Raw genomic sequence first — 23,715 nt, 5'->3', positions numbered from 1 at the left:
TATGTGCGCTATCACTCCCTGTATACTATAAACGTCCATTCTATCTCCAAAAAGCGCGACGCAGTGTACGGAACACGGACGAGAAAAGAGAACGCCAACAAGGACTCACGGTATCTTCTGCAGTCCTTGTTAATCGTTACCAACTAGTCCAAAATGAATGTTTTGATGCTGTTAGCATGGCTGCGTGCCTCTGTCAAAAATAATAATTGTTGGAAAACCCCGATTAGATTATGCAGGCCAAACCTCCTAAACGCGAAAATGCACGCGACAGCAACGAGCGATGCTATGAGCTGCGAAACAGGGCGTTCGTGCGACGTATCACGTGGTAGTTTTCGCGCGATCGCTCGGTTTGCCAGATTTGGAAACCATCGCCCATCGGCCGGAAGTGGTGTGCTCAAAGCGCCGGAACAGGATGTACACGACTGACGCACTTCCGGTTACCTTCATGTGCCGCGAAATCACCACCTCCTCTCTCTTGCTCCTCTCCGACCGAGTCACTCGTGAACAACGAAGAAATAACGCAATATTTATGCACGTGCACATAAAAAAAAGTGCTGCAAGGCAATAAGAAACACTTTCCGTTCCATTACACAACAATAGATTTTATTCTTAAATTGCATACCGCTCACTACGCGGTTTACTACTTGGTATGAGCAGACGGCCTCATGCAAGCAACGGTGGAGTTCGCTCGCCGAAGTTGTCACGCGAATGAGGTTTGCCTGCGCTAGGTTTGACGTTTGTCTGCGAATTAGGTTTGCCTGCAATTGTTCGCGCGAAGGCAATCTACGTCGCGAGCATTTTCGCGGTTATGGGGTTTGGACCTGACGGACGCTGCAGTGGAGGGCTCCTGAAGTTTCAATCACTTGGCGTTCTTTTAACGTGCGCCCAGATCATGGCCTGTATATAGACCTAAGTAGACTGGTACGTCTCAAGTATTTTCGCTTCCAAAGGGGCCTCTGTTAAAGGCTGCTTGTGTCTCAAGCATAATTTAGCCGTCGTCTCCTCCATTCTCTATTAGTAATGGAAATGAAGTTTAATAGCAATAATATGGAGTTTCATGTCCGAAAACCACGAAACGATTAAGGCGCGTTTACAATGGAGAGACACGACACCGATTTCGGTCTGCGGGCTGTCTTTAGGAGTGTATTTTGTTGTCGGTTTATGTACACTGCAAAGACAGTCCCCGGGTGGTCTCTCGAGGACCCCGCGCCGCGCCTTGTCGTGCTCACAGTATTTCGTTGGCCAATTCTGTAGTCACAATGGAGGCACATGCAGTGACACCGACTAAACTTGCACACGCCTGCACCTCATTTTTCAGCCATGCTCCCTACTCTGCCATTGTCCCTCTCCGGCTAAGCGGCGCAGCCCCCGCCATAATCCATGGTGAAGAGGAACGGGGGTGGTGCACACAATCAACGCCTATATTTAGGAGGCGTTGACACAATAGGGAAGCGAAGAAAAGACTTCGGTTGGGTGCTCGAGCTGCGCGGCGGAAGCCTAGGAGAGGGCACTGTTAACTCCTCTAAGATTGCCCACTTCGTAGTCGTTTGAAGCAAAGACACGGGGAGAATTTTCGCTCAGCCGCCAGTCTCCCGAACACACCCTGACAACAAGTCTGAGGATGCGTTTTGCTGGGGTTTTCGGTCTCTCATTATGTTACACTACGAGGAAATGCTGTCTTTTGGGGCGTCGTCGTCGGCCTAGTGTGACCATGGGGTCTGGCGACTTCGTCGGCCGATGGTTTGCGTCTTCCTCGTGTTTTCGTCGGGATCATGCCAGCGTCGTCTCGCTCTACTGGAGGGCTTCGACCGTCTGGTGTATACTTTGAACGAGCGCAGAAATCGTACAGCACACTTTTCTCTGGCCTTTCGCCTCCACCGAAAAGGCAACTACCGCAGCCTGAATCGAACCCGCAACCTTAGGGTCAACAGCCGAGCACCGTAACGATTGCTCCCACCACGGCGGACAAATAACAAGTTATTACAACAAACTTCTTCGCCTAAGTACATACATCATGCCTTTTCGCATCCTTGAGCATTTGCCCGGCATGCGAATACGGTAGAGAGATAAAAAGAGAGAGAGAGAGAGATCGGGGGGGGAGGCTTCTTTTTAACAGAAACAGTCCAGCAAGAACGAACGCGGCGCAACGCCAAGGCATCCATGGAGTGCCCAGCCAAGGAGGATAAGGCGCACGCAAGTGCGGCGAAATGCCAGAAAGTCCCAGCAATGCGTTCAATTGAGCGGCCGGCCGCAATCGAGGTCTCCTCGCGATATCGAGCGAAGTCGCGCTTTAAAAAGCAGCACAGCCGGCGCAGCAACAATCTCGTTTTGAAGCCAAGGGCGGGCGCGAGCAAACTAAACGTGTTCACCCCCTCGAGAAACTATACCGCCCACGTATGCATGAGATCTCGCAAGCTTGCATGTAAATGCTGCAGTCCCAGCGCGTAGCGACTACGCTGTGACCCCAATAATACGCCACCCGTAAAGGCGTTTTTATCTGCATATACACCCTGTGTAAAATGGCCACAGCGAAGGTTAACGCAGGGTGAACTTTCCCTGAACTGTTCCCTCTTTCGGGGGGTCAGGCAGGGACAACATCGTATACCTATGCGCCATGATAGAGAGAAAAACAGTAAGTACGTTTACTACCTAGCACTCGGGCAACCAGAGTAGCTAGTAATGCAGATTGTACGCCCTAATTCTACCGAATACATTCTCGTAAACGGTCGCAAATTTCCTGCGATCGCAGAGGGCGGGCGATAAGTTTAACTATCATCGACTCGCGGATCAGATACAGGCGAAAGGCGCCACGCTCCGCTGTAGAGAGTTTGTCAGTGGTACGGAAAATGCAAAGAATATGAGGTCGTGACCACCGCAATACCGACAGAATAAGCCACACTACGGGACACCACTGTAATGAATTACTGCGAACGAGCTGCTATACTGTGCAATGTCGAAACCTTGTGCATTTCCGCATCCTCCCACGCGTGGTATAGTGCCGATTTTAATCGGGTGAAAATTGCTCGCCTCCTGATTGACTAAGTCGGTAAAAGGCAAACATCGCTGGTCCCGAGTTCGAATCCCAGACTAGCTCGATTTTTTGACTAAGCTTTAATTTCTGATAAATCCGCAGGGATCGAGCATTGACTGTGCCCCGAACGGACGGACGCCAATGTTCCCTTTCAGGGGACAGTTATGAAACGATTCACAGACAATCATTGATTATAATTATAGTCAACAAAACTTCACAAACCGGCTCGGCTGTCCAAGTTTGCCACGGAGCGGTAACCACACAGCTATATAATCAACTAAATGAGCACCTGTTTTTCGAAATGGGCCAAACTGACAACCGAGACTAGCTCAAATAAGGCTATACTGGCACATACACATTCCAAAGTTTCATCTGAAACAGTAATAACAAGTTTTTAATTATTATTTGCTTGCATGACACTAGTTGTTTTTAATGCTAAATTTATTGGATGGTGCTTCTTTTTGTTTTAAATGTTTTCCATCCCTGCCTTGGTCCTTTGCGAGATCGGCAGTATTGCTACATAATAATAATAATAATAATAATAATAATAATAATAATAATAATAATAATAATAATAATAATAATAATAATAATAATAATAATAACTAATTTATAAGTGTAAGAGTCAAGTTAGGTAAATGTATCTACCACTAGATCCTTATTTGAGCTACTTTCTGTTCTGCATTTCGCCCACGTCGAAAAAAAAAGTTCTCAAATATACTCGCAAGCTTTGGAATGACGAGGCACTCCGTAATCCGGTAGCGTGCGACTCCAAAGCTTAAAGCGCTACACACACCGAACTTCCGAAACCTTACACCTTTTTCCCTAGCGAATAACAGGCACGCAATACAAACAAAAAGATACAAAAAAGGCGTTTCGAGGTTGCTTAACGGTCCTTGCCCACTGCATGCAGCCTATATACACACCACGAGGCCCGTCGAAGAGCAAACACATCGAAAAGCTTGATGTCAACAATCCCGGTGATTTTTTTGCCTCGCGCGCAGAAGTCTAGCGAAGAGGGCAAAATAACACTAAAAAAAGGGAGCCACGCGCAAATGCGGAGAAACTGTATACGCTCAACTCCAGAGGCCGACTGTAATTCAATAGACTTTGAGAGGATGCAGTTCCACTTCGGCTGCGATGGGAGGATGCTGGGAGAAGGACATTGAAAAAGATATATGTATGAAAAAATAAGAGACAGCCTTCCCAGGCGCCAGGCACTATTTCTTTCTTGCCCTCTCGTAAACGTCGAGAAAGCGACGCCGAAGGAGGAGGCGCCACGCGCATGTCTGACGTTCTCTCGCGTGAGCCGAATTAATGGGCTCGAACGGAGGACTCCGGGTTATACGGGGACTTGATATATATCGGCTCGCCTCCCGAGATCCGCGTCTACGCTGGCGACCAGACGGTGCGCGCGAATCCCTATAGCCTTGAAAGACGGCACCAACTAGATAAAGTTGAACCCCTTTATAAGGGACATGCTGCTCTAGCCAGCAATTGCCTTTCATATGACGTGTCTCTGTTTAAGCAGGGTATACCACGTACGCCTTTTTTTTTTCTTATTAACACCTATTTCCATATAGGCACATTGGTGTCTTGCACCAGTTCACATCGTACGTAAGGAGGTTCGACTCTACATGATTGAAAGGATCGAAAGCCGATTTGTATGGTGCCTTTCAAGTGCTGTAACGGTAAGCTTTACCGGTTGAAGAGTGTCATTGCGTAACGACGGTAACGCGGTGATAAATTTATGACCTTTTTGTTTTGTTTTCGACGTGCGGCGTCTCTAGACCTTATCGCTTTTTACAAACACAGGTGCTAAAGGGCTTCCTGTTTTGTGTGCCGGCGTAGCCTGGCAGTATTGGAGAGGAACAGATGCCTTAACGAGTAGCCAGTTAATTTTCAAAAGTTTTCTCTCTGCGTCTGGTCAAACACTTGAAAAACATTTTTTTTTTTCAAAGCTAGATGCAACATTAGAACAATCAGTCCTTAACTTTGAGCGCCTCCCTTTTACCCGAGAGCGGTCTTTCCTTACTCTAGCACAATTTACAAGATTTCTGTTTCGGTGTTAGAGAGTAACATATGGAGCGACCGACAGACAGTTTTCTCGGTAGCAACACGTGCCGCTCCTATTACTGCGTTTGAAACCGACCGAAAAGGCCCAATACGAAGTCGTACACGCAGCACGTGCAGGGAGTGGCGATCGCGGTTCGTGCGATGCAGCTTTCTACGCGCATGCGTGCACAACTGGCGCATGCGCCGTGACTCGATACGTTCCACCGTTGTCGCGAAGGAAGCGCCACTTGTGAGCGTCAACTACTTTTGCTTCTCCTAAGCAGCCCAGAATAGAGCCGGGATGGAAAAGATGCGCACTCTAATCCAGAGCCCCAATTAGGAGGAAAAAAAACCTTTATTGATGTTGACTGTGCCAGATAGCCCTTATCCCCACCGGGCTAATTGACATCCCTGATCCGGGACGTCATTAGTCAATCAGGCTGCGCATAAACTCGACAGACTATACGTTCAGCAAACGGCAACGTTTCAACAGTTTCAGCATCAAGGCTGTCTGATAGAATGTTCGACAAACAGTTTTTTATTGGTTTTATTTGCGTGTGCATGTGTGTGGACATCTCTTCTGGGCATGTTTTGTTACCCATTCAAGCTTCTATGTTGCGGTCCTATCATGCGGCCTACGTATCGAGCACGTGAGAGATTACACAGCAGTACACAAACACCAAAGGAGCACTGCAGCATACGAGAAATAGAACGCATGTAGGTTCTACTAACGTGCCATATTATGTATGTATCGTGACCCTCACATACATGCATATATCTCTAAAGAGATGTTAATTTTATTTTGGATAGCCGGAGGACGCAAGAGTATTCAAAAACAGTTAACTAGTACATCTTTCTATTTACATAAGTAGAGAAAAAAAAGAGCTAAAGGACTTTTTTTTTCTTGTTACAGTGCACAGACTCCTGAAAACAGGTGGACGTCACCGCATAACGTCGTACCACCCGTGTTTTTTTTTCTTCTTTTTTATTCCCCGAGTATGGAAACGAAATCATTTTTGTCGCCAAAGTAGACTGGAAAAAGAGCCAGGGGATCGCAGATAGCTTGAACCAGAAACAATGAACGCTGATGCCGTTACGATAACGTCGAACCCTGCGCAACGTGCTTCTTCGGAGCCGTGCAACACTTGGCTTGAACAGGAGTTGCGTGAACGAGGGAAAAAAGATCCAGTGTACGATGCACCACACACACACACACATATATATATATATATATATATATATATATATATATATATATATATATATATATATATATATATATATATATATATATCTGTGTATGTGTGTGTGTGTGTGCGCGCATACATGCTGTGGACACCTCTGAAAATTTTTGCTGTGTACGAGGTTTGAAGCTCCACACGGCCACAGATTAACAAATTGTGCTGCGTAATTTCCCGTGACGCTTCTTTCTACCAATACGTATAAGCTAGCTGTGTTGCGCTGACCAAATGGTACGTCTTTCACGTCACAACGACCTCGTTGACGGGGAAGCGCGGAAATCATTTAGCTATATTCTGTCTTTCTACGCGTTTCTTTTATTGGAGTGTTGTTTACAGCAAGAAAGAAAAAAAAACACGTGATCTCGTTTGGTTCAAATTTCAAATCGCGCATCGTTAGATACAACCTCTACGCCGCCGGCCGTAATGAACGAAGTACGTCAGCGTTCACAAATAAATCTTGGTTTCATTTCGTCATGTTGCCATTTTTGTGACCTTTAAAAAAAACACACGTATACCGTGTGCAGACACTTGAGGGAAAACGTAAGGTTGGTTCAAGAAAATATGAAACCAAGGTCGGCAGCCGAACACCGAAACAAATTATGGTTGCGACGGCTGGCAGCAGAACGAAGGAATCGATCAATCGGCTGCTCAAACGATTGCATGAGGACACACACAGAGGGAGGGAGAGACTATTAGTGTGGACGGTGGCACGAGATATAGCTGCTACTTTTTCGGCCCCACGCAGAAGCCGGGGGCGCCCAATCAATGAGCGACGTCGATAAGCCACGGTCCGGTGTTGCGCAATCGCCTAATTTTTCACTATTGTTGAAAGATTCAAAGCTTCTTCTTTGAACCTTTAAACACTTTCCGGCGTTGGCCACGCATACAAGACTTTCCTTAGAGAGAAGGAAAGGAAGTTTCATAGCGAGGGTCTCATTCTGGAAGACTTGACGCCTCGAGGTGGTACGCGAGGAAATATTGGTCAGCTGCCATCTCGTAATGACATTACGTACTACGTGACGCCAAAGAAGGCAAAAAAGTAGTGTTGCACACTCGCCGTAAAGGCAACAGGTGCCGCTTAATGACGCGCCCATGTTTATAAACACATATATACCCTATAAACTGGAAAGGGGGAAATGACCGCCGCAGCTCAGTGGTAACAGCACCGGACGCGTTATTCGAAGGTCGCAAATTCGGATCCTGCCAGTGCCAACTTATCTTTCCGTCTACTTTTCTTCATATTTACATTACAATTACTCCTAGTAGCGTCCCCCATACTTTCCCTGGCATTATGGTCTGTTCTCGTTAATATTAGAGAGACAGGTAAACTTCCTTCTGGGTTCCACGACTTTTCGAAGAGAGTATACGGCGATGTCAAGTTGCATTGACGTCACTTGTTGTCGCAATATTCAGGCACTAGCTAGCTAAGATGCTGCGTGAACACTTGCTCGACCGCGCGGTGCACGAAACGGTGACGTCAGATTAGTGCCGGTGTCACTTCCCATTCATTTCTGTTCCTCCTTGGCGCGGCTGGCGAAAGGGAGGAAGCGGGCAAAACACCAAAGAACGATAGAGGTGAATGACTCACTGTCGTCTCTTGCACTGGCACTCAAAACACTGTGAAGGCCGCCATCTTCTCAAGTACCCAGCGCAGAGAAGCTGCCTGTTGATTGATTTGATTTGTGAGGTTTGACGTCCCAAAACCACTATTTCATTATAAGAGACGCCGTAGTGGAGGGCTCCGGGAATTTCGACCACCTGGGGTTCTTTAACGCGCACCCAAATCTGAGTACACGGGCCTACAACATTTCCGCCTCCATCGGAAATGCAGCCGCCGTAGCCGGGATTTGATCCCGCGACCTGCGGGTCAGCAGCCGAGTACCTTAGCCACTAGACCACCATGGCGGGGCAGAGAAGAGAAGCTGCTTGTGACGTCACACGCAAGTTGCGTATAAACAGAGCGATGACGAGTAAAGTCAGTACTGGCAAAAAAAAAAAAAACATGTTAGGGTGCAACCACAACGAGCTCCGCTTTTTCCTCTCCAAGCATGCCACAACAAGAAAAAAAAAAAACAATGGAAACCATTCAGACTCACGAAGCCGCCGAAAGCGTTACGCAAGCGGTGACGTGAAATACACTAAATAGTCGCAATGATATTCTTTTGCTAATACGACCAGAGCAGCCCCGGCAGGTGGTATCACTCAAATCCACCAGCCGGTCCCGTTCTAGACTATTCACTACTTCGCGGACGGGTTTGAGTGTCGCCATGTAGGGCTGCGAACCTTTTCCGATTTATATCTTTGATAACTAAACTAACAGCGTTACGGTAGACGCATGCGTATGTAAATAGCCTATACGCGGTAACCAGGCAGTACGCTAACGTTGGCAAGTTTACCGACGAACTAACGCTCCGTCGGAAGTGTTTGTACGGACTACACGGAGAGATAGAGCTGAGATAAAAAGAAAATTTCGCACTCACAAAGAAGCGGCGGCGACGGCATAGAATCTCGAGAAACTAAAACTACCCTCTCGTATGTTCCATAAAATAAAACATATTACGCGAAACACAAGGTGCAAAGCCCCTTTGCGCGTTACGCGGGAACTTTTCCCGTGCGGCCACCGCAGCAGCAGTTGTAAGTAGGTGTACTGAAGCCCACAAACAGGCACACAAAAAAGGAGAAGAAAAAAGGACACCCAACGGAGAGTGGTGGATGATGGTCCCGTCGCGGACGTGTGTGCTTCCGACATGGCGGAAATAAATGATCCGCCGACGGTGGTGCTGGTTAAAAGGAGGAAGTAGATGCGAAAAGGTGCGAGGAAGTGGACCAAAGGACCATCAGTTCGGCGCCGACGCCGCAGTTCATAAATACACACGTCTGCACAGCAGCGAGCGCACTAGCCAAGCGTTTTATGCGAAACGCGCTGAAGAAAGGCACTGTACGGCGCATATACACGCTCCGAATGCTCGCCGTTTTTGTTACCCTCTCGAGAGTTTTGGACAGTGGGAGTATTTCCAAACGCGCAAGTACACGAGGGAGATTTCCGAGGGGAAAAAAAATAAACGCTCAAATCCGTCCCCGCTTCCACGCACACGAAGAAAGCCGTTTGTCGCCCCGTGCTAGGGTCCTTTCGTAAGTATATTGCGAAAGGGCGAACTACAACTGACGCATGCATTCGCGAAGAAACCGAAAAACATATACACACTTCAGTAGTGCGCGCACTGGGTCACAAAATTCAGCCAGGCCAGTTGTAACAAATGATAAGCTCATCCAGAAACACGAAAAGCGGGGCCTCTCTCTCGCTTTTACATTTTTAATGTGTGTTCGGCAATGCTCGCTTTTTTTTTTTTTTGCACGTTACCGAGCAATGTTTCACAGGGTGCCTTCCGATGCAATTCACAATTTTTTTTTTCTGAGAAAGTTCTGAACCCCACTTTAAAAAAAAGGGGGGGGAACGGGTGGGTGGTTTCCTAACCAGTACATAATAAGTGCATTTTTTTTAAAAGGCCAACCACTTCCATCACTGTAGTAAATAAAAAAAACGCTGAGCAAGGGCTATTAACGATGCCATATCGTATTACAGTGTTGCATTTTTCACAATCACTATTGTAGCGTTGAATATTTAAACAACATAGAACCTAAAACACCATACGGCATAATGTGTTCACAAAAAAAAATTGTAACGCGGTAGTTGCAAGCGAAATAAAAAAGTAAAAGAAATGAGAAATAGTTGCAAGCGAAATAAAAAAATAAAAGAAATGAGAAAGGCGGCCAGCAAGCATCTCTCAGCCCATTCTGCGCTTGGAACATGCTAAACCATTGGTTTTGGCCGCGATTTTGCGCAAGCAGCTGATCCTCGTTCTCTTTCCATGCCTTCCTTCTTACCCTTCCGTTGTTAGTAATTTGCATGACGTTTATATTTTCTACGCAGTTTTCACACATAATTTATAACGTTCGCCGCAGCGCTTTTGCATACATTTTTCCTTCTCCTCAGCAGTTGTAAACATTCGAAAAATTACATAAAAAAAAGACCGCACGCAAGTAGAAAATACACAAAACGCCCACCATTAAAATACTAATAGATAGTAATGAGTGCAATAATAAAAAAGAAATCAAAATGATTGTCTCGCTGGTCACAGCGGAACACGAGAAATCACACCAATAAAGGGAACACGAACAGTAAGAGGTACCCTCAAAGCGATGGACTTGCTTGGTTTCTTACAATTTCGCGCCACAACAGGCTTAGAATTTAGGACGTCTAGCGAGATTATTAACCCGGCGGCGGAGATCACATTGATCGCAGTGCCGGGAGCGCGGAACTTTTTTTTTTGCGGCGAAAAAAAAAAGGAAAGGGGGGTCCTCCCCGTGTCTGCTGTGTTTTCTGATAAACAGCTAACACACACACACACACACACACACACACACACACACACACACACACACACACACACACACACACACACACACACGAGCGCGCGCACACACACAGGTGCGCGCGCTAGAGAGATTCATAATCGGTGATGAGCAGATCGGTTATAACTATGAATAACGCCAACTCGGGATCAAAAAACGCATGAAAGATAGGAGATAGGCCCACCTTACACACACTAAGCCACAAGTGAGCGAACTGAAGCGGAATGCGCTTATCGACTTATCGCAGACATCGCGAAGTCAGCTAACGAGAATAGCGGGCCCAGAGACCGCACGTAGGGTCAAGCTAACGAACGAGTCGACGACCGACCAGAAATTTCAATACAAAAGTGATGTAAAGTTTACGTTATAGTTAGAACAAAAAATGGGTGAGGGGTGACACCAGGAAGGCAATATTCGACTGAAATTAAATCTGCGCGGTTAATTATTCCCGAGATCGCACACTAACGGCTCGTGGCCAGAAGCGAACGAATATAATAGCATTACACGCGCATCCATTTAACACTACCGACCAAGGCGGCTGAAACACAGACTGCAGCTCTAGTGGTCGGCACACAGTAGTCGCGTCTGCTTGCGACGACATTGAATCGCCAAATAAGTTTCCCTTTTTGTGCATCTGAACGCTTCAGACGACTTCGACTGAGAAATCGTGTAATTTAGCGACAAAGTTACAGACAGGCTAAAGCGTGACCATTACATCATATAGCGACAACGTTACACCAGAGTGCTAGTGCAGGGGAGGCCCCCTAACCGTTAAGGTCCCCGAGATTTTGTGCTCTGTCGCGCTCTCCCTACCTTTTGCCGTTCGCCAAGAGCCACCAAAAAGAGCGCCAAGGAACGTACAAGCTCGGGTCATCGAGCCACTTGCGAGTTCCTAGAACTGAAACTGTTCAGATTCAGAACTGTACAGTTCACTGTCACTGATTCAGCATTACAGTGACCAACGTTACAGTATTCGTCAAGTGGTTACCGGAAGGTTACCCTGCCTTGCCATCGCAGCGAGGTAACATTTAAAAGAACATTGCGCCTCCACATCGAGTAGCGATTAAAAACACTGAACATATCATTCAATTTACATTGGTAAACAGCCCCTAAACACTACTATATCCCTTCCTTCTGAACGAAAAGAAATGTTCAGTGAATCGCTGCTTGTTTCCATATTTCGCGCCGAAGGCATAACGTAGTCACGTCAGATATTTCAGGGCCAGGCATCACCCGCTGCAGAGTACACAGCCCACTCCCCCCCTTTTGGTGTTAGAATGTTCCGGGGGACCAACAAAGAGAAAAATAAACAAAAAGCGCGTGATCCGGTCAAACGTAACGTCCCATAATAAGTGTGGCAGCTTGGGCTAGTTGGTATGGCATGACGATAGTTATAGCGCGAGAAGGAAACGACGACACAGAGCGCTCGTGTCCTTCGTGTCTCTGTGTCGTCGTTTTGTTCTCGCGCTATAACTATCGTCCCATAATAACGCTTGCAATAGCAGTCCGCACGAGAGGAAAATCTACCCTCGCTCGAAACTGTTGAACAGAACGCCAACAATGTACGGAAACCCGAACTGAATAAAGCTCTGAATCGCTGCGCTGGCGGTTAAACTGAAAAGTACTTCTCCTTCCGACTTTCAGAGCAGCCACGTCGGGGCCCTCTGTTAATGATTGAACAACGGGCTAGGCATTGAGTAGGTAAGCAGCGCAGCGGATGAGCTGCGATGCCCACTAGTCGTCACACATGCCCCGTCAAGTACGATAATAGCAAGTTTTCGCATCCGACATATGCTTGTACAGAGGTCTAAAACACCGTCAACGTACTCCGCTGAGCTGCCAAGCTTTTCCAAAGAACGGAGAATGGATCCCCCGTTAAGCAGTCAGTAGTAGTGATGCCTTTCCGCGAATCCAAAAATGACACACACGCAGGAACGCAAACATCCAAGAAGAAGAAATTAAGATCCAAGAAGTAGAAATGATTGAGGACCGACAGATGATCTGCTTGAACCCAAGCAAAACTGAAAAAAAAAAAACGGTAGTGAGCTGCCGCTTCAGCAAGACCTGAGACGGCAATGTAACGGAAATTGTACGCCTCGCCCGTAAACAAAAAGACTTCCAGGGGAAGAGGGGAGGGGTGTAGTGAACACCCGCTCGCTTCAAAGTCGCGCGCCGTGTGGAAAACCGAAACCCAGATGTGTGCGTCCGTCCGAGCGCTCGTTTTGTGTTCTGTTATCTTGCATTTTTTTCTTCGTTGTTTATACAGCGCGACCTCCGCAGATGCCCTCCGCAAGCGCGCGAAAAAGAAAGACCCACAAAAAAGAGGCCCGGCTTCGCGAAGATGAGCTCCCTCGCAACTTCGGGGTAAAACGCGGGGCGATGAACAGCGACTTCTGCGAGGACGAGAGGGAGAAATAAGAGGAGGTGAGGTGTAGATGCAACGCTCCGCGCATTTTTTTTTTTTTTCGCAACGCGCCGTGAAATAAAATAACGGGAAGGATAAGAGACCATAAACTAAGAAAGATAAAACGGTGGATGAGCTTCTGGCGCAACATCGCAAGAAAGCAACGCTAGCACGGGACTCCGGCGCAGCGAGCGTTTTGGAAAGCGTTTCGCGTAATGACCCACAAAGGGAGTTGTATTTATCGAGGGCCGTTAAAGAATAAAGAAAAACACGCGGCAGATAAGAAAAACTGTTCGGACCAACGCTCTTAGCGCTCACGTTGGAGAAGATGACGTCTACGCGACGATACGAATATAGGGTGGTGTATGGCGAACGACGGCCAACTTTTATAAAAGCCATACCAAAAAAAGTGACAGACGCTAGAAATCGTGGCAAACACGACTGGTTTTATCTGAAAAGTGTGTGACAAAATGTGCGCTTGTTACCGCCGCCGTTTCACAGCAACATGGCGAGCAGCCTGGAAATAGATTACAATTTCGAACACCGTGTGCTTTCTCCGTGCGCATTAAAGTAGGGTTATTTTTCAAAGCGCGATGCAGAACACGCAAGCCATGCGTTCTCAAAGGTTAGGCCGGTGTTAGGTATGCGCGGCTCGAACCAATCATAACACGGCATGCGATAAGTTCAAAGGAGATCGCATTAGCAACCCCACCCAAACCCCCTCCTCAACATGGAGGCGTTTGTGTGCTGAATACGGCTTAAATATGCCTTACAAATTTCGGTACTACTAATGTTTACGCACAGCGAAACATTCGGGAGATTACCAAAATAAGGTCACAGTAACAACGGGTACAAACTACGAAACAAGCGCTAGTCAACTGAGTAACGGTACACTAACAAAAAGCAACTAGCAGACGACACAGCTGAGGGGTCATCTGGTAACAAAGATAGGGCGAGAACACATGCCGCGACGCTCTCAGCGGGATAGTGCAAAGGCAGCAGCAAAACAAAAACCCAATAGAGCGTGCACAGCACCTCGCGACATCGTTTGCACAAGCGGGGACGAGCAATCACGTCGTAAACAAAACAAAAAAAAAAAGAAACCGAGCGATCAAGAAACGCGGCTGCCACAGACGGGTGGGCGTCTTTCCTCAAGCATGCTACCTGCCGTCGCGCCCAGATCGCTGGGACACGGAAGCGCGCACGAAAACGACGGCGCTGAGACAGCAACGCAACAGGAAGGAAGAAGCCATTTCAAGCGGTAGCCGCATCATTGAGCGCTCGCTTCCGACAAAGCGGCCCTGTGCTTCATACAGGGCGCGCAATAATGGGCCGGTCGGTGACGAGCGTCGTATCCCCCGTAAAGTATTCAACGAGAGGATCGCGCAACTTGTGACGCGCACAGAAACGCCAAAAAGCACGAACGTAAAGGGGAAATAAAAAAGACAGTGACCCAGCCCGCTTCCTGACAAGGCACGGAACAAAACACCGGCAAAAGAGCGGCGCCCTACGCAGTTCGTCCCACAGTCTTCCCTTCAAACAAGATCACATCGCTGGGATTCCTTCGGCGTCGATAATCGGCCGAATGTGCAGGCGGCGAGCAATGTCTAGGCCAACGATCGAATCAACGCGAAGGCAGGGGCCGCGTAGGAAACGCAGGCCGAGTAGACTGCCTTCGTAAACCGCGCAAAAAGTTTGAAAGAACGGTTAAAAGAAAAGCTCTGCGAATAAGATACTAAAGAAACAAGAATGTAGCAGAACTGGAGCAAGTGCGGACGCAACAGCGCTAACCTTGAGCAAACTAGCGACCGACGGGAGGGATTCTTCCGTGCGTCCAAGATAAAACTGTGCACCCGGCTCGTCACGTTCCCGAAATGTCGCGGCAGCCGCGTGTCACACTACAGCCGCGGTCAACTTGACACTCGATTAGAGACCGCGAGAAGACTGTCCCGAGTTCTTAAACGACAGCATCCCGGTACGCACGCAGAGGCAGCGGAGGAAAACCCCTTCGACAAAGGAGCGTCGGAGATGGCGACGCGAGCACGGCAGACGGGAGCGCACAGCTTCGTATCGCTTCCTAGGACTCGTTACGGTTAACGTCGCTTCGGGCACGCTTTCCTGCCGCGCTCCGAAGCACTGTCCGCTCCAATTCGGCCGTTCTCGACGTATTTTAGGCCTAAGGGAAAGGAATAAACCTGAGCGCCATATTGCTTTTTTTAAGCCAGCGCTAGCCATTGCCAGAGGCAGTAGCACGGTTTGTATGAGAAAAGCGGCGTTCCGGGATTTCCGACCCTGCCAAAGGCCACGGACGCTGTCAACCGTCGGCAAATGCGGGTGAGTTTCTATCGGTGTCGCAGGAACGCGCAGCGCGACGCTGACAGGGCGTAAACGACGACCAGGCACAGCTCGCGAGGCGGTGTTCCGAGGGATGCGAAACAGGGGCGCAAAGCGTCACCGCAGCACACACTCACTTGGAACTCGGCTCTCTCGACGTCCCACTGGGCTCTCTCCATTTCGAAGCGGGCCCACTCGTGCTGTATAAAGTGTAAAATCCCGGGTATGGAGTACTGGGGCCTCTGCGCTGGTTCTTCTTGGTTCATTTTGGCGTTCATGCCCATGGGGCCCCCCGGCGGCCCCAACTGACTGTGATTTTGCGCTGACGATACGTCCTCCATATCACTGCATGGTCGCCATTTACATGGATCCAGCCGTGGCCGACGACGTCACGCGGAATGCCGGGATACATTTTCCGCCGCGCAGATGACGTCATTACACGGCTGCTTACTTTCGCAGCAGGCAGAGAGCGCGACAAGCGCCGCAAAAGTTCGACTCCAGGCGTCGTGAGGGCGCCACATGACGTGCCAAAAGCGGCTGAAAGCGCAGCTGGGGGAAGTTTATCCGCGCGCTTTCTTCAGGGTTTTTATTTGTCTAGATGTATGCAAAGTTCGCATTTTCGTACGTATCGTGCGCTTTTATGGTCCTACCCGAATATTGTTGTTTTAATGTGACCGGATGGTAACCGGTGCTCTAATTGATTGTTAACTAATTGCACGCGGCGAGCATCTTTTAATGCTTGTAAGTACACGGCGTGAGGTTCGTGCCAATAATATATTTCAAAGGCGTTCAGTGAACTTCAACACAGTTTCATTTGTGATAAATCTACGCCGGTGTTTTTACCAGTGTCAGCGTTCCTCTTTGTCAATTCGCGGGCTATTCAAAACAAGTTACAACAGTGGTAAACAAATCATTTTAGTGCTAGTCCAGTGTATTGTTCTTCCGTGTTAAACTAAGAAGCAGCACACCTGAAAGCATGTTTTACCACACTCTTCATCAGACCGCGGTGAAGACAGCTTGTAAAAGGGAGGAGAGGGTGAATTTGGTAATTGCCACTTTGTATGAACAGTCTTGGACCTCGCAGAACTCCTTCAACACCCTATAGTATGCTTTGCGCGCGAGGAATTAAATTATGCCAGTGAGAAGCGAAATAATTTAGTTTCTGAACCATATATCGCAAGTACTTTAAATTATTTCAGTGTGATCGATCACTGTTGTTGGTTTATCTTTGAAGTCGGTCATATCTGAAGCCGAAGTTCGATTCCCCAATTGAATGGCCCTTTTCTATGCAATCTCCAGCTTTTGGACGCTATCTGAAGACATGTACAAGTTCTTGTTGATTGCCAACTGCGAACAGCGGTTGCGTTACGCCTACTACTTCTATCCGGTCGACAAAGCGAAAAGGCCGTCGTTGGAAGCCGCGCTGATCAAGAAATGTCTTTCCAGGAATCAAAACAGCGTAAGTATATGCCGGCTTATTCGGAGCGACTTTTTTTTTATCTGCTAAAAATCCCGGACGGAAGTTTAGACCAAGCCCATCATATCTAGCTAGCTTAATTAGCGGCGCCCCAATTTGCACCTGCGTGTTAATTATAATTAATGTGCAGCTTCATGTCTGTGAATAATTCAAGATGACCGTGATAGCGAAGTGTGCCGCCTCATTGGGCCTGCGCTGGTGATAGTGACGATCGGGTGATAAAAGTTGAACAGCGTTGTGAAGCCGTCTATGACGTCACAGGTATATTACCGAGAAACCGGTCACCAGTCACGCCCGAAGCCAGAAAAGAGTGCTAGCCCCCCCCTATCGAAATGAAGTTGGTAAGGAAAGTGGCGGGATTTAGCAGTGATACTGCCGCCTCGCTCAATTATTATTTAAAAGTAGGTGCTATATCCTCAAATAATCAATGGCTTCAGCAGATACCTCCCATCCCCTGAAAAGCATTCCTGGCCACTACCTTTTCACCGGTATAATAGTAATGTTAACAATAACAACCATGATACGATTCTGAGATACATCCTATAGTGGAGGGCTACGGAAATTTTGACCATAAAAGGTTCTTTAGTGTGCACCGACATAACATATAGTGTACGGGCCTCTAGCACATTGCCTGCACTGAAATATGACTGTCGCTACCGGAGTCATACCCTCCACCTGTTCATTAGGAAAAGTCAAGATGAAGTCAAAGATTGATAAAATGTGAAAACTTACCTGAGATATCTGCCAGGCATCTTGACGATAGTGTTCATTTATTTGTGAATGTTTAGTGATAATTTTTTTCGTATTACTTACAGTTTCGATTATTTTACACGGTCAGACACTTTGGCAAAGCACATGCTTCATATAATTCCCCTCGCCAGCTCAGATCATCAGAACACTAACATGGATGTTTCCATCATATATTAAAAATGTTAAGAAGGACTGAGTGCTGGGCAAGCACAAGTAATTACTAATACTATTACAAAACATGTGCACAGACTCGAGTGTGACTGCTTTTACTGTACTTACCACGCCAGAACATTCTGTGCAAAACACATACATGGCATAGAACTCATCTTATGTGAAGGATGCACAGCAGATTCACTTCAAGACCAATGTGCATGTAGCGTACGTGCTACATATCATTATGAACAGGTACTAGTTAAGGAACTACGGTAACGGTGATAACCACCTAACATATCATCTACTGAGGCTTAACATTTTTGAATCTTAGTAAGACATTGTGTTACATGCACCAGATTGTTGGTGACAGTTTCACTGGGATGCCGACTTTAGCAGGCGGCCACTAGAACAGGGCACATATGAGAAGCGTTGGCAACAGACGAAGTGTGGAATGAGTAAGTGTGATTTTGCAAAACTCGTCAGTCATAGCGCAGCTCTTCTTTGTTTGATTCTCCAGTGCTCATTTTTTCTGCACGACGGCTTCAACATCGTGTACCGCCGGACGGGACAGCTTATACTGATCATTGGTACAGATGGCGATGAGGTAACCAGCCAATTTGTCTTTGATTGATTTTGGTGATGGGCCACCCTGTTTGCGCATGCTATAAAAGGCAGCTGAGCAGCACATTGTGAACTGTGCTACAGTTTCACTGCTGATTTCACCATGATTGGCACTTCCACTTTTCAGCTATTTGTAACATAAACTGTTTGCACCACATCATGTTTATTTTATTTATTTACTTGAGGAATACTGCAGACAGTTTTTCACCATCCTAGCAGTAGAGGGTTACATAAGGAACCATTTCAATGGTTTACGTTCTTAACATGCTCTTGTAACGGAGGTCAATATTACTGCAAAGGAGCACTACATCTAGTTTGTTCGTTGTATCAGGCGTTGGGTGAATGTTGCCGTGAATTGGCAATTCAGCCGTTCTTGTCATGCAGAGAGCATCGCGGTTTCATAAATAGACAACCCAGTGACGTAAGTGCTGCTCCAAACTGCTCCAAAACAGGCATGCTGCTCCAAATCGTAGTTCTTGCTAAAATTTACTTCGAACATGCTCCTAACTGGCGCTGAGAAATTGAAGACAAGCAATTTTGAGTGTGTGACCAACTTGTAAACTCTAATGAAACTGAAAAAAATTTGTATGCTGTGATTTTAGCATGTTAATATGTAACACTGTTGGCTCTTATTTATGCAGCAAGAACTGGCATATCAAGCTTTCAGAATATTTAGATATTTTCAATTTTACATGCAGGCTACTTTAGTGATATGTAAAAATAACAGAGATTGTAGTATTTAAATATATAGCTCATATCTCGAGCATTTGGTAAGCAACCTAATCGTTTGTGTCTTGCAATTTACGTTGATTTTAGACTTTGGAACATCTTTCATAATAGATATTTGTACTTATGCAACACTCTGAATATAGTAGGAGTTGTATGGAATATTCTGCCATCTGCTTCTAAAACACCAATAGCTGCTCCAAAGTGGTATTTTTCCTGCTCTAAATAAGTCTCGAAAGAGTAAAAAGCTGCTTTTGTCACCGATAACCTTATAGTGTTTAAATACACTTAGGCCCTCAAACATGCCTAATTTCTTCCTTGTTATTCGAATTTGGAAGAAAAATGTACGTATTTAAATTATCCTAAAGAAGCATTTCGTGGCAGAATGCAATGTGCAAGTGTTAAAAACATGCTTAGTCTCGTCAAAAAAAATTTTCACGTAATGTTACAGTTCTTCCTGTTTTTTTATTTTTGACATATTCAATATTTGTCAAACACCAGTCCCTCACACATAGTCTAGATTTTATTTTGTTGTCCCGAATGAAAAATTGGTACAAGAACTTGTTGCACGATTTTCCGTTTGAATAAAAAGTGACACTTTGTCGCACAAAAGCAATGACGAGATCTTTACCAGCATTTCTTCACTTGAACAAACCGGGCATGTGCAACATATTTTGTATATTACACTGAAAGACGAAAACTGGGCTTGCTCTGCAATGATGAATTTGACTGCTTGAATCGTCATAGTTTTTGGAGTCACCTATCATTTCTTATCTTATCTTCACCCAACAGCTGTTTTTTTTATTTGCTATCAGCTAGAGTAGGCTTATTTTCCAACCTTATCTCTGCTGGCGTCAGCAGTGCCTCTGTAAGTCTGCCTGCCGCGTCACTTGTGGTAAGAGCAGGCCTCTGCCCTTACTCCACAACAATGGAGCCTGCATCAGGCCCCTGATTGCTGCTGATAATGGAGATAAGTTTATCAACAGCAGTGCATGTAAGCAAGAGCTGCAGTGTTGGTGTAGGGCGTGGGAAAGATAAGAACCTGTTTTCAAAAGTTGCTCACAGAGTTCATCGAACTGTTCCTCAAAGGGGGTGGTTGCCTCTAACGGTTCCGTTGCCAACCATGACAACTCAGCAGCTGTAACGAATGCGCAACATTACTTGTGTATTGAGATTTAGGTGTGCAACAAAGAACGCTATGTAGGCAAAATTAATCTGTAGCCACCAGTAGGCCATGCTTCATCACGATATTGTGGTTTTGGCATGCAAAACCTCAGAATTTATTACTTCTTCAAATCTGGTTTACCATTATTAAACAGCTATATTTTGAAGTTCTCATTCCTCCATCTGTGTCATTGATTTTCTTGTTCTAAAATTTTTGCTTACCACAAAAATCAAAGTCTTAAATACATAGTAGAGCCAAGTATTTAAGTTAGCTTTAGCAATGTTGAGTTTGTAACCTTCGTACCTGTCTTTAATCTTGGAGATCTATCCTAAATATAAATCGGGCAAAAAAAAATGCGTGTGTGCATGTGTATGTGCACACAGTAGGATGCAATCCCGGATATGTGGATGCAGTGATAAACCTTGGCAGCATAAGAGCTCATCATTACTTTAAAGAAAAGCAAAATAGAAATGCGTTGATGGGCTGTAAGAAACATGGACAACACGGAATAACAGACAAACACAGTAACTGTACTGCAACCATCGTGTTCAAGAAGCAAGCCTGAATCCGTGCTTCAATCCATGCGTATATTACTTGAAAGAGCAAAAAGTTGGAAAAGAGCTACAAGGGGCAAATATTTATATAAAAACAGATACTACCCATCAACCTGCAGAAACAAAAAGACTGAAGATAAGAGCTGAGAGAAACTAGCCATCGTGTGGCATCGGTGTTCGTTATCTTCTCATGCTAAATACATAAGTGTGGATGCATTTAACAAGATGTTCGACTTCATTTATCTCAGTGGTCTTTAATATACAGATGGCATAACAAAAATATGTTGACCTTGTTCTTTGCAGAATAACCTTGCCGTGTACGAGTTCGTACGTGCCTTCATACAAGTCCTAGATGCCTACTTCTCGGGAGTGGTAAGCAGCGCAGAACGCATTGGTTATTCTTAAGCCCTTCTAATTACTTCTTTTTGTTCCATTTCAGACTGAAAAGAAGGTATCCTTACATAAAAAAAAAATTCTCGAGACTCATCAGCATTCAGCAGCTTGTTTACAATGCGCACTAGTATAACAATTGTGACAGGTGTCATTTACTTTTATTTGATGCTTGCTTTTGTGCGCTTTTGTACGGTTATTGAGGTTGGGTGTGTTGCAGTTAAGTCGAGTATGCAGCAAACACAAAGCTGTGAGAATTTCTCGAAACTGTGCCGCAATGACAGAGCTACACGCATTTTATTATCTAAAGAAGGTCCTCGCCGGGTTTCGCTTTTGCCTTCGCTATGCTTTGCTCCTAGGCTTGTCTATTTTTCTGGCCTGTGTTCCTCCTCAGGGGTTGAGAAGGCGAGAGTGACGATTATGCATACAAGTGAGCAGACAAATGGGTTCGTTTTGTGGATGACATGATTCGACGTGAATGCAGGTGACATCGGAGGAAACGTTGAGTATTACCGAAAGGCCTCGTGGAGAGGAGGGATTCTTTTTGTGATAGCGAATTACACAACGTGCAAACGTAAGAAAAGCATGGGACAGAGTGGATAAGAGCGCTTCTCTGTCCCATGCTTTTCCTATGTCCGCACGCTGCAAAATTCGTCATCGTAAACTAAAACCAACAAGCCCACGCTTGTACACTCATATTAAGGGACTGTTTCTTGGAACTCGTGGGGCACCGGTGGCTTATAGGACTGCCATGTTTGGCATTGTTGACTCTGACGGCATTTTGAACTCAGTGCATTTATTTGACATGTTCAAAAATATCGGAGGCGGTTCAGGGCATTTTAAGTGTCAACATGGCTTAAGAAATTATTTGTAGAATCCCTAAAAATAAGGAGCTTGCAAACCTCAAGATATTACATCGCTTTCCTAAATGTCCTGCATAATCTCTGACTATAACGAACACATTCACACTTAACGCCAAGTAGGCTTGTTTAATTCAGACTACACTAGGTTAGCTCCAATAGATGCATTATATGGGACGAATAAATGGAGTCCCTTGAGCATTTCCCACTGACTTTCAAGTGTTACTTTCCTGGAAAAGTAGTACGGATACTCCACATACATAACTGATCATTGTTACCATTTTTAATGCTGTTCATAAGGTTTTCTAAAAGCAAAAACGAAAAGAAGATGCGCAGCATGACCAGCACTGTGTTGTATCTTCCTTTTGTCTTTTGTGTATTTTATGAACATTCAAGATTAACAGGCTCTCCTAAGCGGAGGTATTGTAGCACTTCGACTTGTTTCAATGACGAAATCGCCCACGCTTTCCATAGGGTGCCTTGACTGTAGACGGCACCAGATCGTTGCCGAGTTTTTCAAGCTGCACCTCGTCCTTCAGCACATGGTCAGTAATGGGAACGTGTCGGAGACCAACGTACAAAACGTCCTGGAACGGTTGAAAGCTTTCGACAACGCCTGAGTGTGGACTTGACTACGATGCCGCTGCGGACCGTGGGCAGCGCAAGGTCGTCTTCAGAAGTGTGAGCAGGCACAGTCTCAAAGACTTGCCTGCTCACAATGACGTTGGTCGAGTCCTTGCTCACGAACTAGAGGTCGACCTTTGACAAAGTGAGACAAGTCACTAGTGTAGTGGTTGCTTGTCGGTGCACATTTTAAATACGCGCAAAGAGCTTTTCTTAAGTATGGACCCTTCTGTACAAATACGCACAAAATGAAAATCACTGGTAATACTTTTGCCAGATTTTTATTTCAGTCTCATTTCTCTTACTGCAGTGCATCAGCCGGTAGAATGTTGCAGCTGTTTTTACAGCCCATATATCTGAAACAAATTCATTCCTTTTTTTTTGTATGAGTATCTATAAATGAATGTACAAGAGATGTCTACTACCGCTTTGCAAACTTTGGAAAAGGATATATCCAGACTCTGAGTTGCCAAGATTTGGTAAAGAATACACCATGCAAAAATATATAACCATCTCTTTGCATCTGACAATTTCAAGGCTGTACATCCAATTCCATTCCAAACCATCAACTGTCACGAGTGGTTTGCAAAGGGTGACTTGTTTCCAAGAAATGCAAGTGTTCTGTCACAAACGAATAATTGAAGAGAAGCTCCGCCCACAATTACAAAAGCTATGCACGTTCTTCATTCCCGGGAACTTAAAACAATTTCCTTGGGTTCCACGTGGATTCAATTGCCTGTACCCAAGCGGTACTTACTGGCAAACATGAATATAGTGAAATTGAACAAAACTTGCCTGATGTACCACATCTACTTGTACCATGAGCACGTCTTGTTCCCAAAATTCAGGGTGAAAATTATGAGTGTTTCCATTGCATAAAAAAAAGGCACCTTTTTCGTCTAAATTATTTTGTAGGT

The 23,715-nt window shown here is 45.8% G+C and overlaps 2 protein-coding genes across 5 annotated transcripts in view; one reads left to right on the top strand and one right to left on the bottom strand.

The window, feature by feature from the left end:
* The window catches only part of LOC142765516 (striatin-3-like), a 107,113-nt gene extending 91,234 nt beyond the window's left edge, over positions 1 to 15,879 (bottom strand). For 2 of the 3 annotated variants that reach the window (XM_075866625.1, XM_075866626.1), the window contains exon 1: positions 15,616 to 15,879. In XM_075866625.1, coding sequence (XP_075722740.1) covers positions 15,616 to 15,819 — 204 coding nt within the window. In that variant the 5' untranslated portion in view covers positions 15,820 to 15,879. The remainder of the gene's footprint in view (positions 1 to 15,615) is intronic. The other variant, XM_075866627.1, reaches the window with a different exon arrangement.
* On the top strand, positions 15,267 to 22,941 carry LOC119167350 (AP-4 complex subunit sigma-1). 2 transcript variants are annotated; one of them, XM_037418815.2, is made up of 6 exons: positions 15,267 to 15,478; positions 16,778 to 16,937; positions 18,376 to 18,462; positions 21,228 to 21,296; positions 21,364 to 21,375; positions 22,675 to 22,941. In XM_037418815.2, the coding sequence occupies exons 1-6, from the start codon at positions 15,405 to 15,407 to the stop codon at positions 22,792 to 22,794; spliced, it is 522 nt and encodes a 173-aa protein (XP_037274712.2). In that variant the 5' UTR covers positions 15,267 to 15,404; the 3' UTR covers positions 22,795 to 22,941. The 2 variants fall into 2 exon arrangements, with proteins under 2 accessions (XP_037274712.2, XP_037274714.2); XM_037418817.2 differs by lacking the exons at positions 15,267 to 15,478; positions 22,675 to 22,941 and adding an exon at positions 16,017 to 16,099 and having other exon boundaries at positions 21,364 to 21,581.
* Positions 22,942 to 23,715: the final 774 nt, after the last annotated feature.

The sequence above is a fragment of the Rhipicephalus microplus genome, chromosome 6 (assembly GCF_043290135.1).
Source record: "Rhipicephalus microplus isolate Deutch F79 chromosome 6, USDA_Rmic, whole genome shotgun sequence".
Classification (NCBI taxonomy): Eukaryota; Metazoa; Arthropoda; class Arachnida; order Ixodida; family Ixodidae; genus Rhipicephalus; species Rhipicephalus microplus.
This window is presented reverse-complemented; position numbering and strand designations above follow the sequence as displayed.